Source organism: Equus asinus, chromosome 9 (assembly GCF_041296235.1).
Source record: "Equus asinus isolate D_3611 breed Donkey chromosome 9, EquAss-T2T_v2, whole genome shotgun sequence".
NCBI lineage: Eukaryota > Metazoa > Chordata > Mammalia > Perissodactyla > Equidae > Equus > Equus asinus.
Genome location: NC_091798.1, coordinates 26,789,062 through 26,810,337, shown reverse-complemented (window position 1 = coordinate 26,810,337; position 21,276 = coordinate 26,789,062). Strand labels below are relative to the sequence as shown.

The 21,276-nt window shown below is 45.5% G+C and overlaps 1 protein-coding gene across 1 annotated transcript in view; it reads left to right on the top strand.

Moving 5' to 3' along the window:
- Nucleotides 1-21,276, top strand: part of GALNT10 (polypeptide N-acetylgalactosaminyltransferase 10) — a 216,567-nt gene that overhangs the window by 74,195 nt on the left and 121,096 nt on the right. The window contains exon 2 of the mRNA XM_014846938.3: nucleotides 21,150-21,252. Coding sequence (XP_014702424.2) covers nucleotides 21,150-21,252 — 103 coding nt within the window. The remainder of the gene's footprint in view (nucleotides 1-21,149; nucleotides 21,253-21,276) is intronic.

The following is a 21,276-nucleotide window of genomic DNA, read 5'->3' as shown; positions in this document are numbered from 1 at the left end:
GTCCGAGGGCATGTGTCGGGGGGTGTGTGTGTCTGTCTGTCTTGTGTGTCCAGTTTTATCTGGCGAGGAAGCTGAAGTTAATATGTCTATAAATTTTGTGTTCTTTGAGCCCTGACGTATTTCGGATGATGACCCAGTAAGTGCCACATGTCCAGTCATCTGTGACTCCTTTAGGAAACTAAAATGCACACCAAGAGAGGAAAGAGTTGAAAACCAGAATTGCAAGTAGGGTCCATGCTCCATTCACGTCAGCCAACGGAGCATGTTTCTTGGAAGAGAAGCCCTCTGCAGTGTGAATACCGGGCGCCTTCCCCCTCCTCTCCCTCCCTCTTGTGTAGTTTTTTAAGGCATGAGAAATGAAGTGAGGCCCTTCACACATGAGACAGCTATTTGCTCAGGTCTCACACCTTCCTTTTGAATAGCCCTAATAATACAACTTACAATTATGCCTTGCCTGGCAGCATATTTTTCCCATCTGAGTGATAGTTGAAATTTCGTGTCAAGTGAATGCCGCTGACAACGAGCCTCTCTTTTCCCACCCTGGTTCCAGGTGGTCCTTGGTGGCCATCCTCCTACCCACCACTGGCTCTCAGGGCTGCCTGCTTGCAGTGCCTCAGTCATGCCACCAGGAAGGCCTCCGCAACTTCCTGCTTACCCCAGGGGCGGGGAGGCCCCAGCACCCCTCCAGGGGGAGCCACCCCAATCTGATTAATTAAGGTAAATAGGGGAGTGATCTGGCTGTGGCTTCAGCTCCAGGCAGGTAACCTAGGCAACCGCAGCGAGTCTGCACCTCTGCCGACGATTAACGCAGGATTAATTTCTTCACAGAGCCATGGCCTTCTGTTATGCTCAGAGTCCACTTCAAGAGCCTTGAGAAGGAGCTGGGCTGTTGGACAGTAGTGGGCGGAGAATCTAAGAGTCTGCCGGGATCACTGTGGGTGTTTTGTCCCTTTCACAAACATCATGTGGGCAGTGTAATGGGCAGATGTGACATCAGAGGCCTCAGGGTCAAAAGCAACCCCGCAGTTTTAGGAACTTGAACAAGTCCCTCCGGAGCCGTGGATTAGCCAGTCCACATTCCTGTGCCAACCACCACTTCCTAGTCAGTTTCCTCACCTGTAAATGGGGCGATAATAATAGTGCCACCTTCCAGGCTTGTGGTGAGCATACGGCCTGTAAATTACCCAACCCAGCCTGGCACGTAGGAAGTCCGATAAATGTTGGCCCTTGGGGTCTTCTCTAGGAGAGAAAGAAGCTCTGGGTACTGGGTCTTCTTATGCGCTCTTTACTACCAGACGGGAAATGGGCTCAGCCTAGAGATGGGTCCAGAATGGAAGGCAGGTAGGAGAAGGGACTGCAGATGGGGCATGCCAGGAGCACCACTGAGGCACAGGAGCGTTGAGAAGTGGGACAGCAGCCTGAGGGCCAGGAGACCAGTGGAGAGCTTGGCAGTGGCCGCAGAGAGGAACTGAAGCTCTTGGAGGATCCCTTGAGGCCAAAGATATGGAAGTGTTGCCCCTTGTAGGACTTTGGTTCCAGCCTGAGTTCCCGTCCAGCGGCCTGGACTGCTTACTGAGCATCCAGTTTTACAGCTGCTGCTCCTGGCTTGAACGCTGGCCAGTTGAGAACGTGATTCTGGTGGTTTCTCCACCATGTGAAATGAAGACCATGGGGAAATATGGTCACATGAAAGAGACGTGAAATTTTCCTGTTCAGTGAGGGAGGCCAGAAGATACATAATGTATGGTTTCTGAAACTGCAGGTGGATTGGGGAGAAAGTTTGCAATCCGTGGACACGTTTAAGACTTTTGTAAGTTATAAAGGGAAAGAGAAATGCCAGGAGCATAACATCCAGTAAATCACCCTGGCTGGATAATCTCAGACAAGCCAACCTCAGGGGCTCAGTTTTCTTATTAAAAATTATGGAGGGAATGATCAAGAAGTTGTTAATAGTGCTTATTTCAAGGGAGTGGGACTAGGGGTTGGAAGAAGGGAGAGATTTTTATTTTTCATTGTATATCCTTTTAACTTTTGAGTCTTTCACCATGTGCCTTTATTATTTTTATGATTGCCAATCAAATTATAGGATTTGTCTTTAAAAATGCAATGAAGAGGTTGCCTTCGATCATTGGTTTTCAAACTTGTTTTTTTTTAGCAGTGGAGCACTTGTCACATAATCTTACTTGAAAACCTAATGAATGCATGACAAAAGAAATCGAAGCCCCTCCTGCTGGGACTCCCCTGCCCCCAGATCCCAGTTGCAGCATCTCCAAGGGATCCATTGAACATAGTTTGAAAATAACAGGTCTAAATGATTTCCTTTGGGCCCCTCCCACTTCTCCAGTCCTCTGCTCCTTTGTACTTAGCAAAGGAAGCTGGGTGGGTGTTCTAGTGGCACAAGCTGCTGCTTTTACTGCTGTAGCTATAGACCCATCCCCCCCCCCCCCCCCCCCCGTCCCTCTGGGGAGTTGGCAGTTGGGAAGGGTGGGCTGTGCACAGGCTGAGTGTCACTCAGACTCTGGGGGACAGGAAACAGGTCACCCTTGGATTGCTTCTCTTGGGTTGAAGTGGTAGAGAAATGTTAAAAGGTGGATTTTGCAGCCATTCTGGGTAAAGCTGAACCTGGGGCTTTGACAGGCAGGATGCTAAAGGGTCAGTGAAATGGCGTGAGGTGGGAGAAGACCCATTCACCACGTACAGGTGTGGCTATGAACACAGACTCACTGCTTACTTGCTCTGTGATCTTGGCAAGTTACTTAGCTTCTCTGAGTCTCTTGCTGAATCTGTAAAAAGGGGAAATACTAGTAGTGCCTACTTCCTAGGACTGTTGAAAGGATTAAAGGAGATTGTAGGTCCACATGCTTGGCGTACTGCCCTGCCCATATAGGTGCTCAATAAATATTGTTACTATCGAATTCCTGGACAAGTCAGAAAATGGCCTTGCCGCCTCTTCCTGTATATTCTCGGTTAAATCTGTAACCTCTCAGGACCTTGCTTTCCTTACCTGTAAATTGCAGGTGCTCGGGAATTGCAAATTGGTGACCTGCTAGATGAAATCTAGCCTGCAAACATATTGTTTATCCAGATAATACTTTAAAAATCAAGAAATACTCTCTAGAAATCTGGATTTTCCAGCTTCTCTGTAAAAACTGAACATCTTTCTTCACTTGCCCTCACCTGGTGACAGTCAGCCAGGGCTGGGCTTACATGTGCCTTTTCAACAGCCTCCTTCCCTCTGTATAGTCTTATGCTTGGCAACCCCCTCTTCACAGGTAGGCAGTTAGGTTGGCGAAGCCTAGTTTAGAAGGTTTCTGGAATTCTCTGTCTTTATCACGGCTCTGCCACTAGCTCATCCCATGACCGTGAGTGTATCCCGTCATCTCTCTGGACGGCCAGGTTGCCATCTATGAAATATGTGAGTTGAGCTTCCAGCCGCAGCGTTTTTGGGGTGCTCTGTTCAGTCATAAACATTCACTGAATCCCTCCTATTTCTAAGAATTCTAACAGGCATTTGGGAGGATACAGAGATGAGTAAGAATGGGCCTGGCCCAGAGCACCTCTCAAAGTGTAGTCTGCAGAATGGTGCCAGTTTACAATGAGATAAATACAGAAATTGAAGATAAGCATTTAGAAACTTTGGTGGCAGTTTGACATTGCCGTGACAGCCAAATGCATGCTCAGTGGACACATCTTGTCAAGCAGATATAGATCAGTTCATATGTTGTCGAACTCATGTGGTGAATTACATGAGGCGTAAGCTGCATACACACATTCCAGTTACTATTGCTGCTTAACGAAAGGCGCCAACACTTAGTGGCTGAAAACAACAACAGTCATTTATTTGCTCACAAATCTGCAATTTGAGCAGGGCTGGGCAGAATAGTTCATCTCTGCTCCGCACAGTGCCTGCTGGGTGGCTCCGCCAGGGCCAGAGGGTCCACTTCCAAGATGGCTCACTTACATGGCTGGCAAGTTGGTGCCACCTGTCACTTCCTTTCCATGTTGACCTCTCCACCAGGGAATTTCTCCACCGAGGAACTTGGAACCCAGGGTGAATATCCCAAGAGAACAAGGTGGAAGTATGTGGCATTTTTACAGTCTAGTCTCAGAAGTCACATTTTATGTCTTCTGTCGGTTGGTTGAGGCATTCACAAAGGTCTGCCCAACTTCAATGAGAGGAGACATAGATGCTACCTTTTAGTGGGCTTGTGGAAGGTTCTAGAAGAACACATGGCATGTAAGATTTTGTTGCAGCCACTTTCAGAAAATATAATCTGCAACACATTACAGGGGTGTATTAGTTTTCTGTTGCTGTGTAACAGTTACCACCATTTTACTGACCTTAAAACAATGCACATTTATTAGCTCAGAGTTTTATAGCTCATGAGTCTAAGCAGACTCAACTGGATTCTCTGCTCAGAGTCTCACAAGGTCAAAGTGAAGCTGTCAGCTGGGCCAGGCTCTTGTCTGGAGGCTCTGGAGAAGAATCCACTTCCAGACTCATTCAGGTTGTTAGCAGATTCAGTTGCTCTGGTTGTAGGATTGGGGTCCCCATTTCTTTGCTGGCTGTCAACCAGGGGTTGCTCTCTGCTCCTAGAGGCCACCCGCACATGGCCCCTCGGTCTTCAAAGCCAGCAATGCCAGGTTGAGTTCTCCCTCTTTGAATCACTTTTAACTTCTTTTTATACTGCCAGATGGAGAAAACTCTGTGCTTTTTTGTGTGATTAGATTATATCGACCTGGATAATCTCCTTTTGCCATACAACACAGCGTAATCAGAGGAATAATATCTCATCATATCACAGGTTTCACCCACACGCAGAGGGGATTGGGAATAAGAGGATGAGGGTCGTTGGAAGTCATTCTTAGAATTCTGCCTGCCACAGATGGTTTGGTTCGCAATGAATTGAAAATTAAAACAAAGTGGTTCTTCATCACAGTCTCAAAGCACTGGTTTAGAATCCAGCAGAAAGGAATGACATGTATACGAATGGCTATAATTTGAGACCTTAAGGGCTAACTTCCAAAAAGAGAAGGGGAGAGAGAGAGCAGGGAGAGGTCAGTGGGAGGGGAGAGGATTATTTAAGTGGAAGGGGATAGGATCGGGGTTTCTTGAAGATTTGGTATTTGAACTGAGTGTTGGAAGACAGATGTGATTGGGATCTTTAAAAAATGAGGCAGGAGGACAGGATTCCAACATTTATATTTCTATTTTGGCACCTTTGGATGTAAGCACAGAACTGAACTGAATCCTCTGAATCTTCTTTAAGGTCATTTTATCACTTTTCTGTTACCGCAAACAATGCTGCATAGCAGACCACCCTAAAGCCCAGTGACTTCAAACAACAGCTATATATCAGCGCTTATGGGTCTCAGATCAGGTAGGTGGTTTCCCTGGCTTTGGCTGGGCTCTCATGCATCTCTGGTCAGCCTGGGGTGCCCAGGCAGCTCTACTGGCTTTGGCTGGGCTCTCATGTCTTTGGGGTTGGCTGCCTGTCAGCTGGTGCAGGATGAGCTCAGCTCTTCTCCGCATCTCATCTTCCACTTGCCCCTCACATCTTCGAGCACGCCAGCCTGGGCTTGTTCCCTTAGAGGAGGCAGAAGAACAAATACAGGGGTAAGGAGTGCGAGTCCCTTGAGGCTTAGGCTCAAAACTGACACACTGTTGCTTCTGCATCATTGTTTTGGCCAAAGCAAGTCGCAAAGCCTGTCCAGATTCAGAAGGTAGGGAAATAGACTGCACCTCCTAATGGGAGGAGCCCTGTGATCCCATTGCAGAGGACATGGGCACAGGGAGACGTGGAGGATTAGAGCCACTTTTTCAGTCAGTCTACCACAGTCATCCTGAGAAATCTTCCTAAATTCTCCAGAATAAAAACAAGACCCTCCCTCCCAACTTCAAATGTATTGTTTCTCCTGCTAAGCAAGGGTTTCTGGAGAGATTTACATATGAGAAACCATTCGGAAAATGTGAAGTGATTCATTAACCAGAGTTATAAGAAGCCAGGCTTGTGAAAGAGTCTGTAGTCTTCTGTGTGAGTAGAAGACAAAAGAGGAGCATTTCTAGGCGACCTCATCACCAGTGCCCCTGCAGTGCCTCCACCAGCCCACGTGGCACTCAGCCTTCAGTGTCCAGCCCCAAAGCCCCCGGCAGAACTGTTCCCAGAACAGTTATTCCAGGAGAATAAGTCATGTTCTTCTCCCAGGTCCAAGTAGCAATTTTTAGAATGAAATTATCTCAAATCTGGCCTGTACCATAGACAGAAACTGTGTCTTTTATGATAGTCCCTGAAGCACGTAAGCCAAGGCCAACAAATAGAAGTTGCACAGTAAACCTTTATCAGATGAATGGGTAGGTGGGTGGGTAGATGGATGGATGGATGGGTGGGTGGTGGATGGATGGATGGGTGGATGTAGATGGGTGGATGGATGGATGGATGGGTGGGTGGATGGGTGGATGGTAGATGGGTAGATGGGTGGATGGATGGATGGTTGAGTAGACACATGTATGACAGATGCTTCAGCAGTCAACTGAAGCTTTCTTTTAGAAAAATATTATATTATCAGAAACTTTGTTTCCTTCCTTCCAAGTCAGTATGTCAGCTTGAAATCTTTGTGTAATTGTTCCATGTCTATGTACTTTACAGAAAAAAACAAAAAACTGATTGCGCGTTGCAAAGGGATGGAACCATGTTCTCCCTCATAAACCCTGTTGTTATTAGCCTACCATTTCAAAATGAGGTCCATGCATTCCCTATGATGTTAATCATTCTCTAGAGGGCTGGGGAGAGTGGGTGGGGGGAACATCTTGTCAAAGAAATTTGTGAAATGCTGGGTTAGACAAAGTTAGGCAGCTTTCTTTTCTGTCAGACTTCACAGAGCCTAAAGATGTTAACATACATTGTGAATCTCCAAGAGAGTATTAGAATATGTAAGTGTTGAAAATTGGAAGGCTTTTTTGGGAGTAGGGGAGAAGGAAGGAGGTACAATTTTTTTTTTTATTATTGTGGGAAAGTATACATAACGTAATATTTATCATTTTAACCATTTATAAGGGTGCAATTCAGTGGCATTAAATACATTTACAGTGTTGTATAATCATTACCACTATACCCAAAGCTTTTTCATTATCCTCAATAATAACTCCCTTTAAACAATAACTCCCCTTTTTCCCCAATAACCTCTATTTTACGTTCTGCCTCTATAAGTTTACCTATTTTAGATGCCTCAGATAAGTGGAATTATAGAATATATATCCTTCTGTGTCTGGCTTATTTCACTAAGCATAATATTTTCAAGGTCCATCCATGTTGTAGCATATATCAAAATTTCGTTCCTTTCATGGCTGAATAATATTCCATTGTAGGTATGTGCCATTTTTATTTATCCCTTTATCTGTTGATGGACACTTGAGTTGTTCTGCCTTTTGGGTATGTGGATAATGCTGCTATGGACATTGGCATAAAAACACCTGTTTGAGTCCCTGCCTTCAGTTCTTTTGTATCTATACCTAGCAGCGGAATTGCTGGGTCATGTGATACTTTTGCATTTAACCTTTTGAGAAATCACCAAAGTGTTTCCCATAGTGGCTGCACTATTTTGCATTCCCACCAGCAATGCACAAGCATTCCAATTTCTCCACGTCTTTGCCAACACTTATTTTCCATTTTTAAATGATAACTATCCTAGTAGGTGTAAAGCAGTATCTCATGGTGGTTTGGATTTGCATTTCCCTAGTGATTAATAATGTTGAGCTCTGAGAGTTCTTTATGCATTCTGAATATAAGTCCTTTATCAAACACATGTTTTGCAAATATATTCTCCCAATCCGTGGCTTGCCCTTTGAAGAACAGAGGCTTTTAATTGTAATGAATTCCAGTTTATCCATATTTTAATTATAATGAATTCCAGTTTATCCATATTTTATGCTGTTTGTGTCCTATTTAAGAAAGCTTTGCCTAAACCAAGGGCACTGAAATTTGCTCACATATTTCCTTCTACAAATTTTATAATTTGGCCCTTACATTTAGGTCTATGATCCATTTCGAGTTAATTTTTGAGTATGGTGTGAGGTAAGGATTGAGGTTTATTTTCAGGCATATGGATACCTAATTGTTCCCACATCGTGTGTTGAAAAGGTTAGCCTTTCCCCATTGAATTTCCTTAGCACCTTTGTTCAAAATCAACTTATACGTCTGGAGTCTCCATTCCATTCTCATTGATCACGTCTTTCCTTACTTGAGTACCACACTGTCTTGGTCACTGCAGCCCTAGAGCAGGCCTTGAAATTAGTATATATTAAGCTCTCCAACTTGGTTTCTCCTTTTCTAAATTGTTTTGGCTATTCTTCTAGGTCCCTTGCATGTCAGTTTCTACAAAGATTACTTTGAATCTATAATTTTGAGAGGATTGACATCTTAACAATATCAAGTCTTCTGATCCATAAACGTGATATATCTCTCCCTTTATTTAGGTCTTTGATTTCTCTCAGCAGTGTTCTGTAGTTTTCAGTATATTAGTCTTGCACATTTTTGTTAAATTTATCTCTCAGGTGTTTAATGGGTTTTCATGCCGTTGTAAATGGTATGTTTTATTTCAGTTTCCAGTATTTCATTGCTGGTGTTTAGAAATACAATTGATTTTCACATGTCAACTTTGTATCCTGTGACATTGCTGAACTCACTAGTTTTACTAGCTTTTTTTAGACTCCTTAGCATTTTTTATATAGATAATCATGTCGTGGACACTTATTATTTTGACTTCCATCTACAGTCAAAGAATGGAAACCCAGAAAGGTGCGGGATTGCCTGCTATGCCACTTTTCATAATCACAGAGCCAGGAGTCTGAAACTTCGGTTTTCTGGATCTTCTTTCAGGGTCTTCCCCACCACACCAAGTTGCTTCACAGGCTTTCAAGCCTCAAGAGAAGAAGTTCATGTCAGTTAAGTTTAGATTTGGGTGAGCTAAGTACAATAGAAGTTTATTTTTCTCTCACTTAAAAGTCTGGAGGTTTGCAGTCCAGGGCTGATATGGTACTTCTGCTCCATAAAGTCCTCAGGACCCTAGGCTCCTTTTCACTAATACTTTCACCATGCCTAGGGCGTGGGCCCCCACCTCATGGTCCAGCGTGGGGCATTTGCATTCTACGCAGCAAGATAGAAGGAATAAAGAAGAAGGGCAAAGGTGCACACCAGTGATTTCTTCAAGTAGGTTCCGTGGGCTGCCACACAACACCTGCCCTCACATCTCATTGCGTTGAACCCAGTCAGGCCACATCCAGCTGCAAGGATGTCTGGGAAAAATCATCCTTATTCTGAACGGTCATATTCCCTGCTAAAATTTCTATTACTGTGGAGGAAAAAGAGAACAGCTCCTTGGGGACATACAGCAATTTCTGCACAAACCTTAAGGTTAGGAATCTAGAAAGAAAACAGTTTGAAAGTGAGAGAAGGAAGAAGGTGGAAGAGTTCAAGGTCTATTGCCTCTTTTAGAAATCATTTTAGGATCAAGTGAGCCAGCTCTCTTCAGAGTTTTGTAGTCCATTGAGTTGACCTGAAGCCGTTTAGTTAGAAGATAAAGTTAATCCTCAGAACCCCTTTATGGTATTAAATCGTTGGGACTATATTAGACATGTCTAATCATGGATGACCTTCCTTCCTTGAGAAAAGATAAAGCAAAAGATATCTCTGCTCATTCATTCATTCAACAAAAATTGCTATTTCCTACCCTCGAGTTGGGGAGAGATAGACAGTAATGAAATAATCACCCAAATAAATGTGAAATCACAGAGGAGCAGTAAGGATGCTGTAAGGGCACACTTAGGGACTCTGATCTAGTCAGGGAGGTCAGGGAAGGCCTGAGAGTTTGGATTCATTCCTGTAGGAGTGTCTACTTTCATAGCGGAATGGTGTGTTCTGAGAACACCATCCTGTCTGCTGTTTTGGGTACACTTCATGTATCATGCCTGGGGCACAAGATGCCTAAGAGATCATTATGTAAGAACAAGAATGCCAGAGTGCGCCTAAAGTGGGGGTGGGTGAGGTGGTGGGGTTGCTCCTCAAGGAGGTTCAGAGCCCTTAGTGGCTTCTACCCCAAGAGAAATGGAGAAGAGTTCAGAGATTCTGAGATGGCAGATGGAGGAGGCCAGGATCATAGTCCACAGTCGAGACTTTGTGGGCCAGGAAGGAGCCCAAGGAGCTAAGTACCAGAAGGAATTTTCTAATAACTGTAGCCATCTGTATGGAGGAAGGGAGCTCCAGTCCCCTAGCGGCCCAAGCCAATCTCGGGGACCATCCATGAGCTGTAGCAAAGAAAGGCTTAGTGGGTCCAGTGGAACGTCAGGAGACAGCATCTCAGCTCCCATTCAGCAACCATTTTGTGGGACTCTGAGGCATGGCACAAGGGAAGGTCCCGGCAGTTGTGGGTAAGGGGAGGGCAGCACCAGAGGAGGGGACAGCCATCAGTCACCTTCTGCTTCCCCACCTTCCCCTTCCCGCCCCTGCCTTGGGGGACGTTTGCAAGCAGTGAACAGCCAGACAGCCTAAAGATCTAAGATTGTAGAAATCAACCAGTGGATCACAGCCTCCCAGGTGTACTTGGGAATTCACTCTTCTAGCTTAAGGCAGGAGTGGCCAGTGGGTCCTGTCCTTGGGCCAGCGCTGGCTGACTGGTAAGGGCAGCTTGGAGCACAACGTTGGGAAGGATTCTCAGAGGCTGAGAATATTATTATAGGTTGGTGATGCCTGCCTTCATCCTAGTGTGATTGTAGTGAAGAAATGGGATAATAGATGTAAAAATGCTTTATAAGTTGCAAAGTACTATCTGAACAATAACTAATAATGGTAGCTGTGATTTTTAATTCTTCGTAAATGCCAGACGCTGCTAAGAGTTTTACTTGCTGCCTCTCGTTTAATCCTCACAATAACCTTTATGCTTCATGCTATTCATATCCCCCATTTTACAGTTGGGAACCAAGGCTTGGGAAAACAGTGTAACTTGCCTAAGGTCGCACAGCTAATAAGCAGAACTGTGGCACAAGCCTCAGTCTTTCCGACTCCAAAGCAAGTGCTCTTCTGTGCTTTGTTTTGCTGTCTTCAGAATGCAGGGATTATGATTGTAATTATTACTCTTAATAAAGCAACTGCTCTATTATATCGTGGCTCCGTCCTGATTCCCCAACTGGGAGTCTCATAGGATGTGTTTGCCGTCATTTTTTGGTCCCTGAAAGGCTTAGAACTGGCCTTCTCTGCAGCTTACGTGTATTGCCTGCCTTTCTCTCTGCCCATCCACATCTGCTCTGCAGAGCAATCTGATGACCCCTGTGATGCTGTACTCGCTGAGCCTCTGAGGAGAACACTTCTTACAGGGCTTCCTGTGGTTGATCGCACATCGGCTAGACGGAGATTTTCAAGACCCCTCGTGAATAAGGTGCAGAAGTAGGATTCACTTCAGCATGTTTTCCTTTCTGAGGACCGACTGTGTACCTAGCATCTTTCCGGGCACTGAGGTGTGGGAAGGATGGGCAGGTGCGTGTGCTAGGAAGTATTACCTGTGGTGATTACACTCTTGGGGTGATTGGCAGTTTGCAAAACACTTTCATATCGATTTTCTCTCCAAGCCTCAGTTTTGTCATCTACAAAGTGGATATAATGACGATAATAATATAGCAATGTCTCATCTTATGAAAGGGTTAGGTTATAATAAACTCACCACTTGAGGGGAAAATAACATAAAATCAGAATCACCCTTGACAGTCGCCCACGGCATGTAAAGACAAAACACCTCTCAAAAGTCCCATTTAGCCAGTTTTTCCTCTAGCATTCAAACCGATGACTGTTTCTTTGGGTGAAGCCATCACAGCATCCTCTTAGGTAGTAAGAATACTTATCTTCCAGGAGTAGGCTCATTCAGCACCAAAGTGCTCACACTTTCAGAGGCAGGAGAGAGCTAGGCCTCTGGGGACACCACCCAGGATGCAGGCCCCCTGAGCATGAGGTCGGAGCATCGTCAGCCTCTCCCGTTACGGTTTCTTTCTCTTTCTTTTTGACCACATGCCATTCCGTTCCTGAAGGTTAAATATACACGTGGTACAATTCTCTTAGGTCTGATTTCCTGACGTGCTATCTGTGGACAAGATTAAAACTTGAGAGTAATGTGTGATGAAACAAACACCAGGCTAGGTGAGGGGAGATCTGGGCTCAGGCCCCAGGTCAGCCCCACCTGCCTCCATGGGACTTTGGGCTTATGAACCTTAAAGAGGAGCTTATTACCCAAGTGTCCAAGTTCTCCGGCTGGCTTGCTTGACTGTAGACCTACAGGACCCTTGTGAATCTATTTAGAAAAAAAATCTGTGTATATCCATCCCCACTTCTGCCTTCCTAGCCCAAGCTGGCATCATCTCTGCCTGTACCACAGCAATAGCCTCCTCCCTAGGGTCTGCCCTTTCTCTCAGGATCCTAATCCCTTCTCCACTTGGCTACAAGAGAGCTTTCCAAATGCAACCTGATCTTGTCACCTCCTTATATAAAACGTGGTACTTGGATTTCCAAATGCTTCTGGGAGAAAGACAGAATCCTCATACCTGCCCACCTCTCACCCCCAGCAGGCTTCCCCTCCTTCTCTGTGCACCCCACACACTGCTCTTCTTTCAGTCCCTCTTATGTTTCATGTTTACCCAGCCACAGGGCCTCTGCACAGCCTCACTTTCCGCCTCTATCTGGAAGGGTCTATTCTCCTCTCTCTGCTGAGTTAACTGCTAATCATGCTCCATCCATTTCCTCAGGGAAGCCTTCCCTGACCTTGCTGACAGCATCAAATCCTCTTGATCTGATCCGAAAGAAAGAGACTCTCTTTGCACTTGTACTTTTCTTTTGTGCCCGTGCCACTGTAGCTATTTTAATTCATTTGTGGTTCTGGATTAAAGTCTATATTCCACCCCACCATACACACGACTGTAAACTGTGAGAGCAGGGCCCTTGTCTGTCTTGCTCACCAGTGTATCCTAGACACCTAGCACAGAGCCTGTCATGTGCTTTTACTCATTAAACATTTAAGTGGATGGATGGACGGACAGACAAATGGACGGACAGATGGATGGGTGGGCAAGTGAGAGACTCAAACGAACATTATCAAATTATGGATCAGAGTATTGTTTTTTTTTTTTCCTGGTGATAAAACATTTGGGATCTTCCTCTGAAGAAAATGATACAGGTCGCAATCGTTCTTTTACAGTGGAGGAGAAAAGTTACTAGGTTCCATTTGCCCTTTAGATAATGGACATTACAAAATATCTTGGCTTCCTTTTCTCTTTGCTGTTTAAAAAGTCTTTTAATGAACCTTCACACCTTAAGTAGCAAATGACCTTTTCTAGAGCCATCTGTACAAAACAAAGGGTGAATTGGACGGGTGAAATGGTTCTGATCTTGGAAGTACAGGATCAGCCTTTTCAAACAATGGTTCCTCTCTGTGGATGACTTTGTCCCTTAGGAATGGGGCCCCATACAGATTTCAGATTCCAGTATCCTGGTGTTGAGATGACGGAGTTATTGGAGTGAGGAAAATTGACACACCGGATTGCTGGGTGGAACAGCAGGACTTGCCTCACGTGGCCCCAGGAGGCTTAAGCAGTCTCGTGGTTGCTGGGTTGTGGTGTCTCCGTTCACTCATAAGCAGGGCCCTTTCGATTTGGTTCTTTCCTCACACCGCTTCATCCTGGTGGTAGGAAGGTAGGTGTTCTTAGAACAGCAGCCTACTAGGTAGGGGCTGGGGTTAGGTCAGCCCCGTTTCAGTCTGACTTGTGGAATGCCAGCATGAGCGTGGTCCTCAGCCTGCAAAGAGGGAACGTTTCCTCTGAATGAAAACATCATCTTTCTTCCTCCATCTCTGTCAGAAGAGGAGGATTCTGAGTTGAATTGCAAATGGATAAGTAGTAACCTATTTTGTTCTTGGAGCTCTACTCCAGCCTGTTCCTTGCTCAACGACCTTCTGTGGCTCCCATCTGCTCAACAGCTCAAATGTCAGGCTCTTGGATTCTGGTCCAGACTCCCTGGCCTCATTGCTCGTGACTCTCTTTTGCTCCCCACTTGCCCCTGGCCACTCAGGCTCCTTGCCATTAAGTGAATATGTCTAACCTCTGTTTTTTTGCACATGATTTCCCACCATCTGGGTTCCATCCCCAAAATCCTACCCATCCTTTCAGGCAACTCTCAAATACTGCTTCTATAGGAATCCTGCCCTGATCTTCCCAGGTAGAATGTAATCTTTGGCTCTTGGAAATACCTATAGAATTTATCTGTACAACTCTCAAGGCACTTATGTTACATTGTTGTGTGTCTTCTCCTTTCCTGTGTACTTGTCTCATATCCGTGCTGTTTGTTGAGGCTGGGGACAATTTTATTTATCTTTGTCTCTCCGACAGGTCTTTGGGCATAGCAGGTCCTCAATTCATCAATGAAGTCATCCTCATTTGTTGGATAAATGAATAAGTAAATAAATAAAAATACAGCTTATATCCTCAGAAGTCATGAAGAAAGTACATTTATCCCATTGTCCAAACTCCCTTGCTTAAAGTAACTTTGTCGGCACTTTTGGCAAACTTAAGCCCTGCCTGGCCCTCTTTGAACTACTATAACCTTGAAGGCAACCTTTAAGAGAATGCTTTGCTATATGCATGCGTGTGTGTGTGTGTGTGTGTGTGAGAGAGAGAGTGAGAGAGAGAAGGTAATTATTATAATCTACTTAGCAGATAAACAAAGGTTTGGAATTAGAGAGTCCTTTAAACCTCAAAGCAAAATCATTCCGGCGCCTTTGTAGGGCTAGTTTGAGGGGAGGTAGAAGGGGGCATCCACCCTAAAATCTGCAGCCGAATCTGGTCTATCATATGTCCTCAGACCCTGGATGCAGCAGGTGACTTGCTCCCTTTTCCTCCCAGCATTGCCATTTCGTAGTGTCCAGCCCTCTCGCCCTTATTTGGAAGACACTAACCAGCCCAGCCAGAGACGCAGGTGTCGGCTCTGAGTCTGCAGAGTTGGGATTAGAGGACGTGCTTTCACAGATCTTTCTTCCTGGCTAGAATACAGTTGGCTTGCTTCACCAAACCTTTCCTTCCTCCCTCCCTCAGAAGGGGGCCAGGCACGCTAAATAGTGATTAAACAAAAGATTAAAATTCCATTTGTGTGTGTGCGCGCGTGTGGCTGTTTGAGCACTAATCGATTGTCTCAGCGGAATGTTAAGTAAAAGCACGCAGATACCAGAAGCAGTTATTTAAAGCAGCCAGTCAAAATCCATTTCCAATTTGTTGTTTAATGTGATTTCCACATTAATTCTGCTGGCCTCCCCCGCAGACTCTGCCTCGCCTCTCTTGCTCTGCTGCTTCCCAACCTTTGCTTCCTGTAGCCAAAGGACATCTGGAAACAGAGGGGATGAAGTCATGAAAGATGGTTGCTGAAGGAAAATAATCACAGCTTTTAGAGACAAGTCTCTTAGTCTATACAATTAAAGAAACTTAAAATTACCTCCAATTGAAAATCCAGACTTTTCTTTTGATTGCTATTGCATAAGAATTGCTGTCTTTTTGAGAAGCATTGTTCATGCCTTTCTTGGGACTAAAGGTCTTGCGGCATTTGTCTCTATTGTGGAATCCCACTGTTAACTAAGAACTTTTTTCTTTTCTGAAGAACACTGAATTTCCACGTGGGCATCTGACCTCCTGTTAATGAGGAAACTCTCTAAATCCTTTTATCAGCAATCACCAGTCGAAGGGGCTCAGGTGTTAAATAGGTTGCCTCTGCAGGGCCCACGGCTTTGTTAGATTCCTGTCCCTGTCCTGTGCCCCAGCATGGCCATCACAAACTCGGGATCGTAACCGTTCTCTAAAAACACTGTACTAATAGGAGCTCTCCTTTACGAGAGGGCCCGACCTGGTGCCCACACTGAGCTGGATGCTTTGTAGAGATCAGCTTGTGCATCCTCCCGACAGCCCACAGGTTATTCTGTTAGTTCTCCTTGTTTGTCAGCCAAGGAAACTGGGGTCCCCCTGCACAGGACATGAAACCTAGGTTTTTCCAACTCTGGATCCAGAATGCTCCAAGTCGTTAAAGTAGATTACTCAGCCCATTGATGAGCATTCATTCAGCTGATAGTTATTGAGGGCCTAAGATGAGCCAGGTGTTGGCCTAGGAATGCACAGTGAAGAACCAGAACACACATGCCCCTGCCTTCGGGAAGCTCACAGTCCATCCCAGGGGAAAAAAACAGCTAGATCTGGTTTGGTCTGTGGGGCTGACAAGCTATGGGATTTAGTCCCTTCTACTCTGTTCACCTCAGCTTGTATATCTGTAAAATGAGGCAGCTGTGTTTAGACAGGTGGTTTTCCACTTTTATTGTGAATCAGAATCGCACGGGCAATGTGTTAAAAAACACGTCTTCCTGGGCTCCCACCCCAGATGCTTTGATTTAGTAGGCTCAGAGCGGGGCCCAGGAATTTGTATCTAAAATGAGGGCACAGGCGCCGCGTGAACCCACCCTTGGAGAGAGACTGATCTGGCTGTAAACCCCATTAGGGCCTACATGGGGTCTGTGTTGTCACACGTGTATCCCCTGTGCCTAGCACAGTGCCTGGCACAGAGAAGGTCTCAAGAAACATTTGGTGATAGTTTGAATGATCTGGGCTTTCCATGGATGGACTTCAGCGACTCCTGAACCACCTGAAATTGAACACAGTTTGTATTAAGGTTTGTGGGTCAGATTCTAAGGGCCCTTTGGGCTCTAAATAGTCTGTGATTTTGGGATTGAAACCAGTTTTTTTCTCCTGCCCAAAGCTCAGACCTATTATTGGAAATCTTTTTAACCTATATATTAAAATTTGAGTCCTGTATCAAGGTGATTAGGTGAGAAGATGTCGATTTACAGTAGACTCTTAAAACGTTAAAGGAGTTAATATCCACATTCTATATAAATTCTGTGAGCACTCAGGATATGCTATTTGGCATTTTTTTCATTCATTTGAAAGTACCTTTTGGGCAAGTAATGTTGTCTCCATTTTCCAGGTGGGAGAGTTGAGGTGCCTCTGAGTCCTGTAGCTTGTCCAAGGGCTGCTCCACTAAAAATTAGCCCGGGAGTTAAAGAACCTGGCTCCCAGGACCAGCCCAGTGGTGCAGCGGTTAAGTTCACACCTTCCGCTTCTCAGCAGCCCAGGGTTCGCCGGTTTGGATCCCGGTTGCGGACATGGCACCGCTTGGCAAAAACCATGCTGTGGCAGGCATCCCATGTGTAAAGTAGAGGAAGATGGGCACAGATGTTAGCTCAGGGCCAGTCTTCCTCAGCAAAAAGAGAAGGATTGGCAGTAGTTAGCTCCGGGCTAATCTTCCTCCAAAAAAAAAAACCTGGCTTCCATCCTCTTGCCTGCTTGTGTGGCTTTGGTTGAGTAGCTTGGCCTCTCTAGGCCTCAGTTTCCCCATCTGTAAGATGGGAAGGGGTAGACTCTCTGAGCAACTGCTTAGCTTGAATATTCAAGGATCCCCTAGTAACTTGATGCTTAGACACACAGAACTCCCTGTGAGGGCAAGCTCTGAAGTCCTCTTAGTTTAGGGAAAATGTAAGGACTAAGGAGACCACCTCAAATAGCTCAGGTCATCTCCACAGATCATTCTGGAGGGATGCACATCATTAAGGCAAAGGCAGTGGAGATGGTAAAGCCATGGGTGTGAAACTCCTAGAATTTTGGAACCTTAATCCTCTACCCTGTCAGTTCATTAATTCACTGTTTCATTCTGAGAACGAGATCTAGAAATTTGCCTCTATGAGATTCAACCCCATGTTCCCTTCCCAGTAGTGTCGGAAGACTTTCACAAGGAGCTGGAGGAAACAGTGCCCTTCATGGAATCTTAGACTCTTGATATGTCCTTTAAAGATTGGCCATCACTTAGTACTCTTAGGTGTCCTTCCTGGACCAGGAGAGTCCGCATCACCTGGGGGCTTGTTAGAAATGCAGAATCTCAGCCCCCACCCAGACCTCCTGTATCAGAATCTGCATTGAACAAGATCTGCATTGGATTCTACTGCACAGTAAAATTGGGGAAGCACTAGCCCTAAGCCAGCACTTGATTCCCATCCTTCGCATCCTGACGAACAGTCAAGCCTCGTATTCCTGGCCTCCTCTAACATCTTCCAAGTGGTCCTATTTTGTCCTAGCACCAATCCAACTCTTAGAATTTCTTCTCTGTCTTAAACTAGTCCCTCAGTCATTCAGTAACTTCTGCTATTAACACTCTCTCTAGCCTCTGGATCTTATAGAACAAGATAATTGCTCCCGTGTCCCCCACAGCTTCTCATCTTGTAGTCCTCATACAACATAGTTTCTAATCTTCCTCATCCAGGATACATTCTTGTCTATTGCAGCACATTGCAAACTCACTCGGGCCAGGCAAGTAACACGAATGAGAGATAAGAGCCAGGTGAAAGGTACAAAGGAATGGTGGAGACTATGGCAAACTGGAGAGACATGCCCTCCCTAAGCAGGGCAGCTGTGTTGCTCAGCCCAGCTGAGGGTCTAAGGGAACTCAGTCTGAGCATTCATATGTCTTTTGAGTTTTCAAGAGAAGCCAAAAATCTTGATGAAACCTTAGGAAATTTCCCTATTTTATCACGTTGGTGAAAGTTTAAAAAAAACACCTCAAAAGCTGACAGATTGTGTTTGCCAGTGATCACACCTAAGGTTTTTGTGACCTTTGATGATAAAGATCTGCTCTACTTGGGTACGATAGCCCAGGATTGGTCTGACCAGCACAGAGCAGGCAGAATTAGGGCCTTCGTCATTCTGGACCAGTAGTTCCCAACTTTGAGCGTGCATCAGAATCTCTTGGAGGACTTCTAAAACACAGATCCCAGGGCCCCACCCTCAGGGTTTCTGCTTCAGGAGGCCTAGGGCATAGCCCAGGTAATTAATTAGCATTTCTAACAAACTCCCAGATATGGGTGCTGCTGCTTCAAGGACCACACTTTGAGAACCACTTGAGATTGGTACCTTCCGTAGAGCCTCTTTGGTTCCACTAGTGACCTCAAGTAGTCAACTGAAGTTCCCAATCTTTGGGTAGCAGAAAAGGGAAAGAAATTGGAAGGGAGGGCTGGAGCAAAGATTGCTAAACAGCCCTTGACCCCTCAATCCTGACATCTGCAGGTAGAGTATTTATCTTGGGCAGGTCCCTGACCCACCCCAAGCCTCAGTTTCCCTATCTGTGAAGTAGGGAAGTGGCCCCAGCTCAGTTTCCAAGGATATTTGTCTGTGTGTTTGGAGATTTGATTGTCAATTTGTTTTTAGCAGAGGACCTTTTTAAAATGCAGTCCCACATGGAACCCCAGTACAGAAAACAGATAGATGCATTGCTGGTCTGATTGCAGGGTGTTGAGCTCCTACCCCCAGCCTCCCTGGTCCCAAGGCAGCGCTGAAGTGTCTCCTGTGGAAATGTAGCTCAGCGCGGTGGAAACCTGCTGAAGGAACTTCCAGTTCAGCTTCTGTGATTTCTAAAAACCCCGAGAACTGTTTGCAGGCACGTGGCCTTTGTTTCGCAGTTTTCTTTCCTTCTCTAACCAAGACATCTGGCATGCCAACTTTCGGAATTTTCTCCTTGCAACTCAGCGAGGTCTTGTAGGAGAGGGAATGCAAAGGATTCTGATGGTCATTAGAGCCGTTGTAAGGATATTGAGCCGTTGTGGAAAATCTGCTAACACAAGGACCAGCCAGAGACTTAATAAACAGGCGTGGGGAAGCTTTTATTCCGGTGGCTTCTTGTTCGTGCTAATATTCCAGCACGCCGCACATTCAAGGCCTTCGTAGTTAATTACACAGGAAATAGGACTATTGGATTCTGCATACCACAGTGGCAAGAACAAATCTGTGGGGTTTTTAATGGGCAAGGTGATATGGAAAGCTGTTCTTATTTACGCGAACATGGCAGATATTTAAGCAGCTGTGGGTGCACTTGGAAAGACCCTGAGCCCAGGGGCCAAGTCTTTAGACTTGACTGTGGGCGTGGGAAAGCACCTAGCACCTTCTGATGACCCCAGACACTGGAATGCAGCCTCCTTTAATTAGGGAAACCAGTTCCTAATGGGCCCACCAGGATGGACTCACCTTCCCAGACACACAAAAAACACCTTCAGGGTCCCTGGGGGCTCTTCTCTTGTGGCTGCTGTGTATTCCTGCTTTCTTTCAGCCCTCCAATTGCTTGTTCCTACATTCCACACACAGTTGCCAGATGTTTACCCTCTTGGGAACTGGGCCCTCTTTGGGGCCACAGAGATGACCAAGACTTGACTTCCACTCCTGTGCTCGGTGCTCTTCAGGCCAAGCCCAGCTCTGCCACTCTCCCCCTGCACCTGGAAGTCTGTGCCGGGGCCATTTGCCTTGCCTTTCTGTCATTTCTGCGTGTCTGAAGCCCAGCCCAAATGCCCTCATGTCCGTGAAACCTTCTCCAGTTCTCCGAGGAGTGAGCTCCTGTAGCACTTCCTGCAGGCCTCTCTTCTAAGGTCCACTTGCCTGCCCTGTCCAGCATGTAGCCACTAGCCGCCTGTGGCTCTTGAGCACTTGAAATGGGTCTGAAATTAGATGAACACAAGTGTAAGATACACCCTGGATTCGAAGGCTTAGTACAAAATAGAATGTGAAGTACCTCAACAGTTTTCTCCATTGCGTGTTGAAGTGATGTTTCAGAGTATATTAAGTTAAATGAAATATATTATCAAAACTAACTTCACCTGTTTCTTTCTTTTTTTTTTTTTTAATGTGAATGCCAGAAAATTTAAAGTTACATATGTGGCTCACATTATTCTATTTCTGTTGGACAGCGCCACACTTAACACTCTCTCTCTTGGGTGAAAGAAATATCTGTCCATCTGTTTTCTCTCCTGCTGGTCTGTGAGTTCTAGGAGGATGGACGCTTTGTGCCCATCATCTTTCTGACCTTTGCACACCTGACTGGCCCACAGCAGGACTAACAGAGGTAGACCAAGGGAATTAGTAACTGAACAATGAGGACATTCAATCAATAGCAGAAGCTCCCTTAGGCAGTGTAATTTCTGGGTCTCTGTTATTAAAACTTCTTTCCCCTTTTCTTCTTTTTCATAATTTTTGTCTTTTTTTTTTTTTTGGTAAGGGCTCACACAATCAGCAAAAGAAGACATTTTTCTTGGGAGATGGGCAAAAGCTGAAGGACTGGCACGACAAAGAAGCCATCAGGAGGGACGCTCAGCGCGTAGGTACGAGAGCAGGATCATCCATGG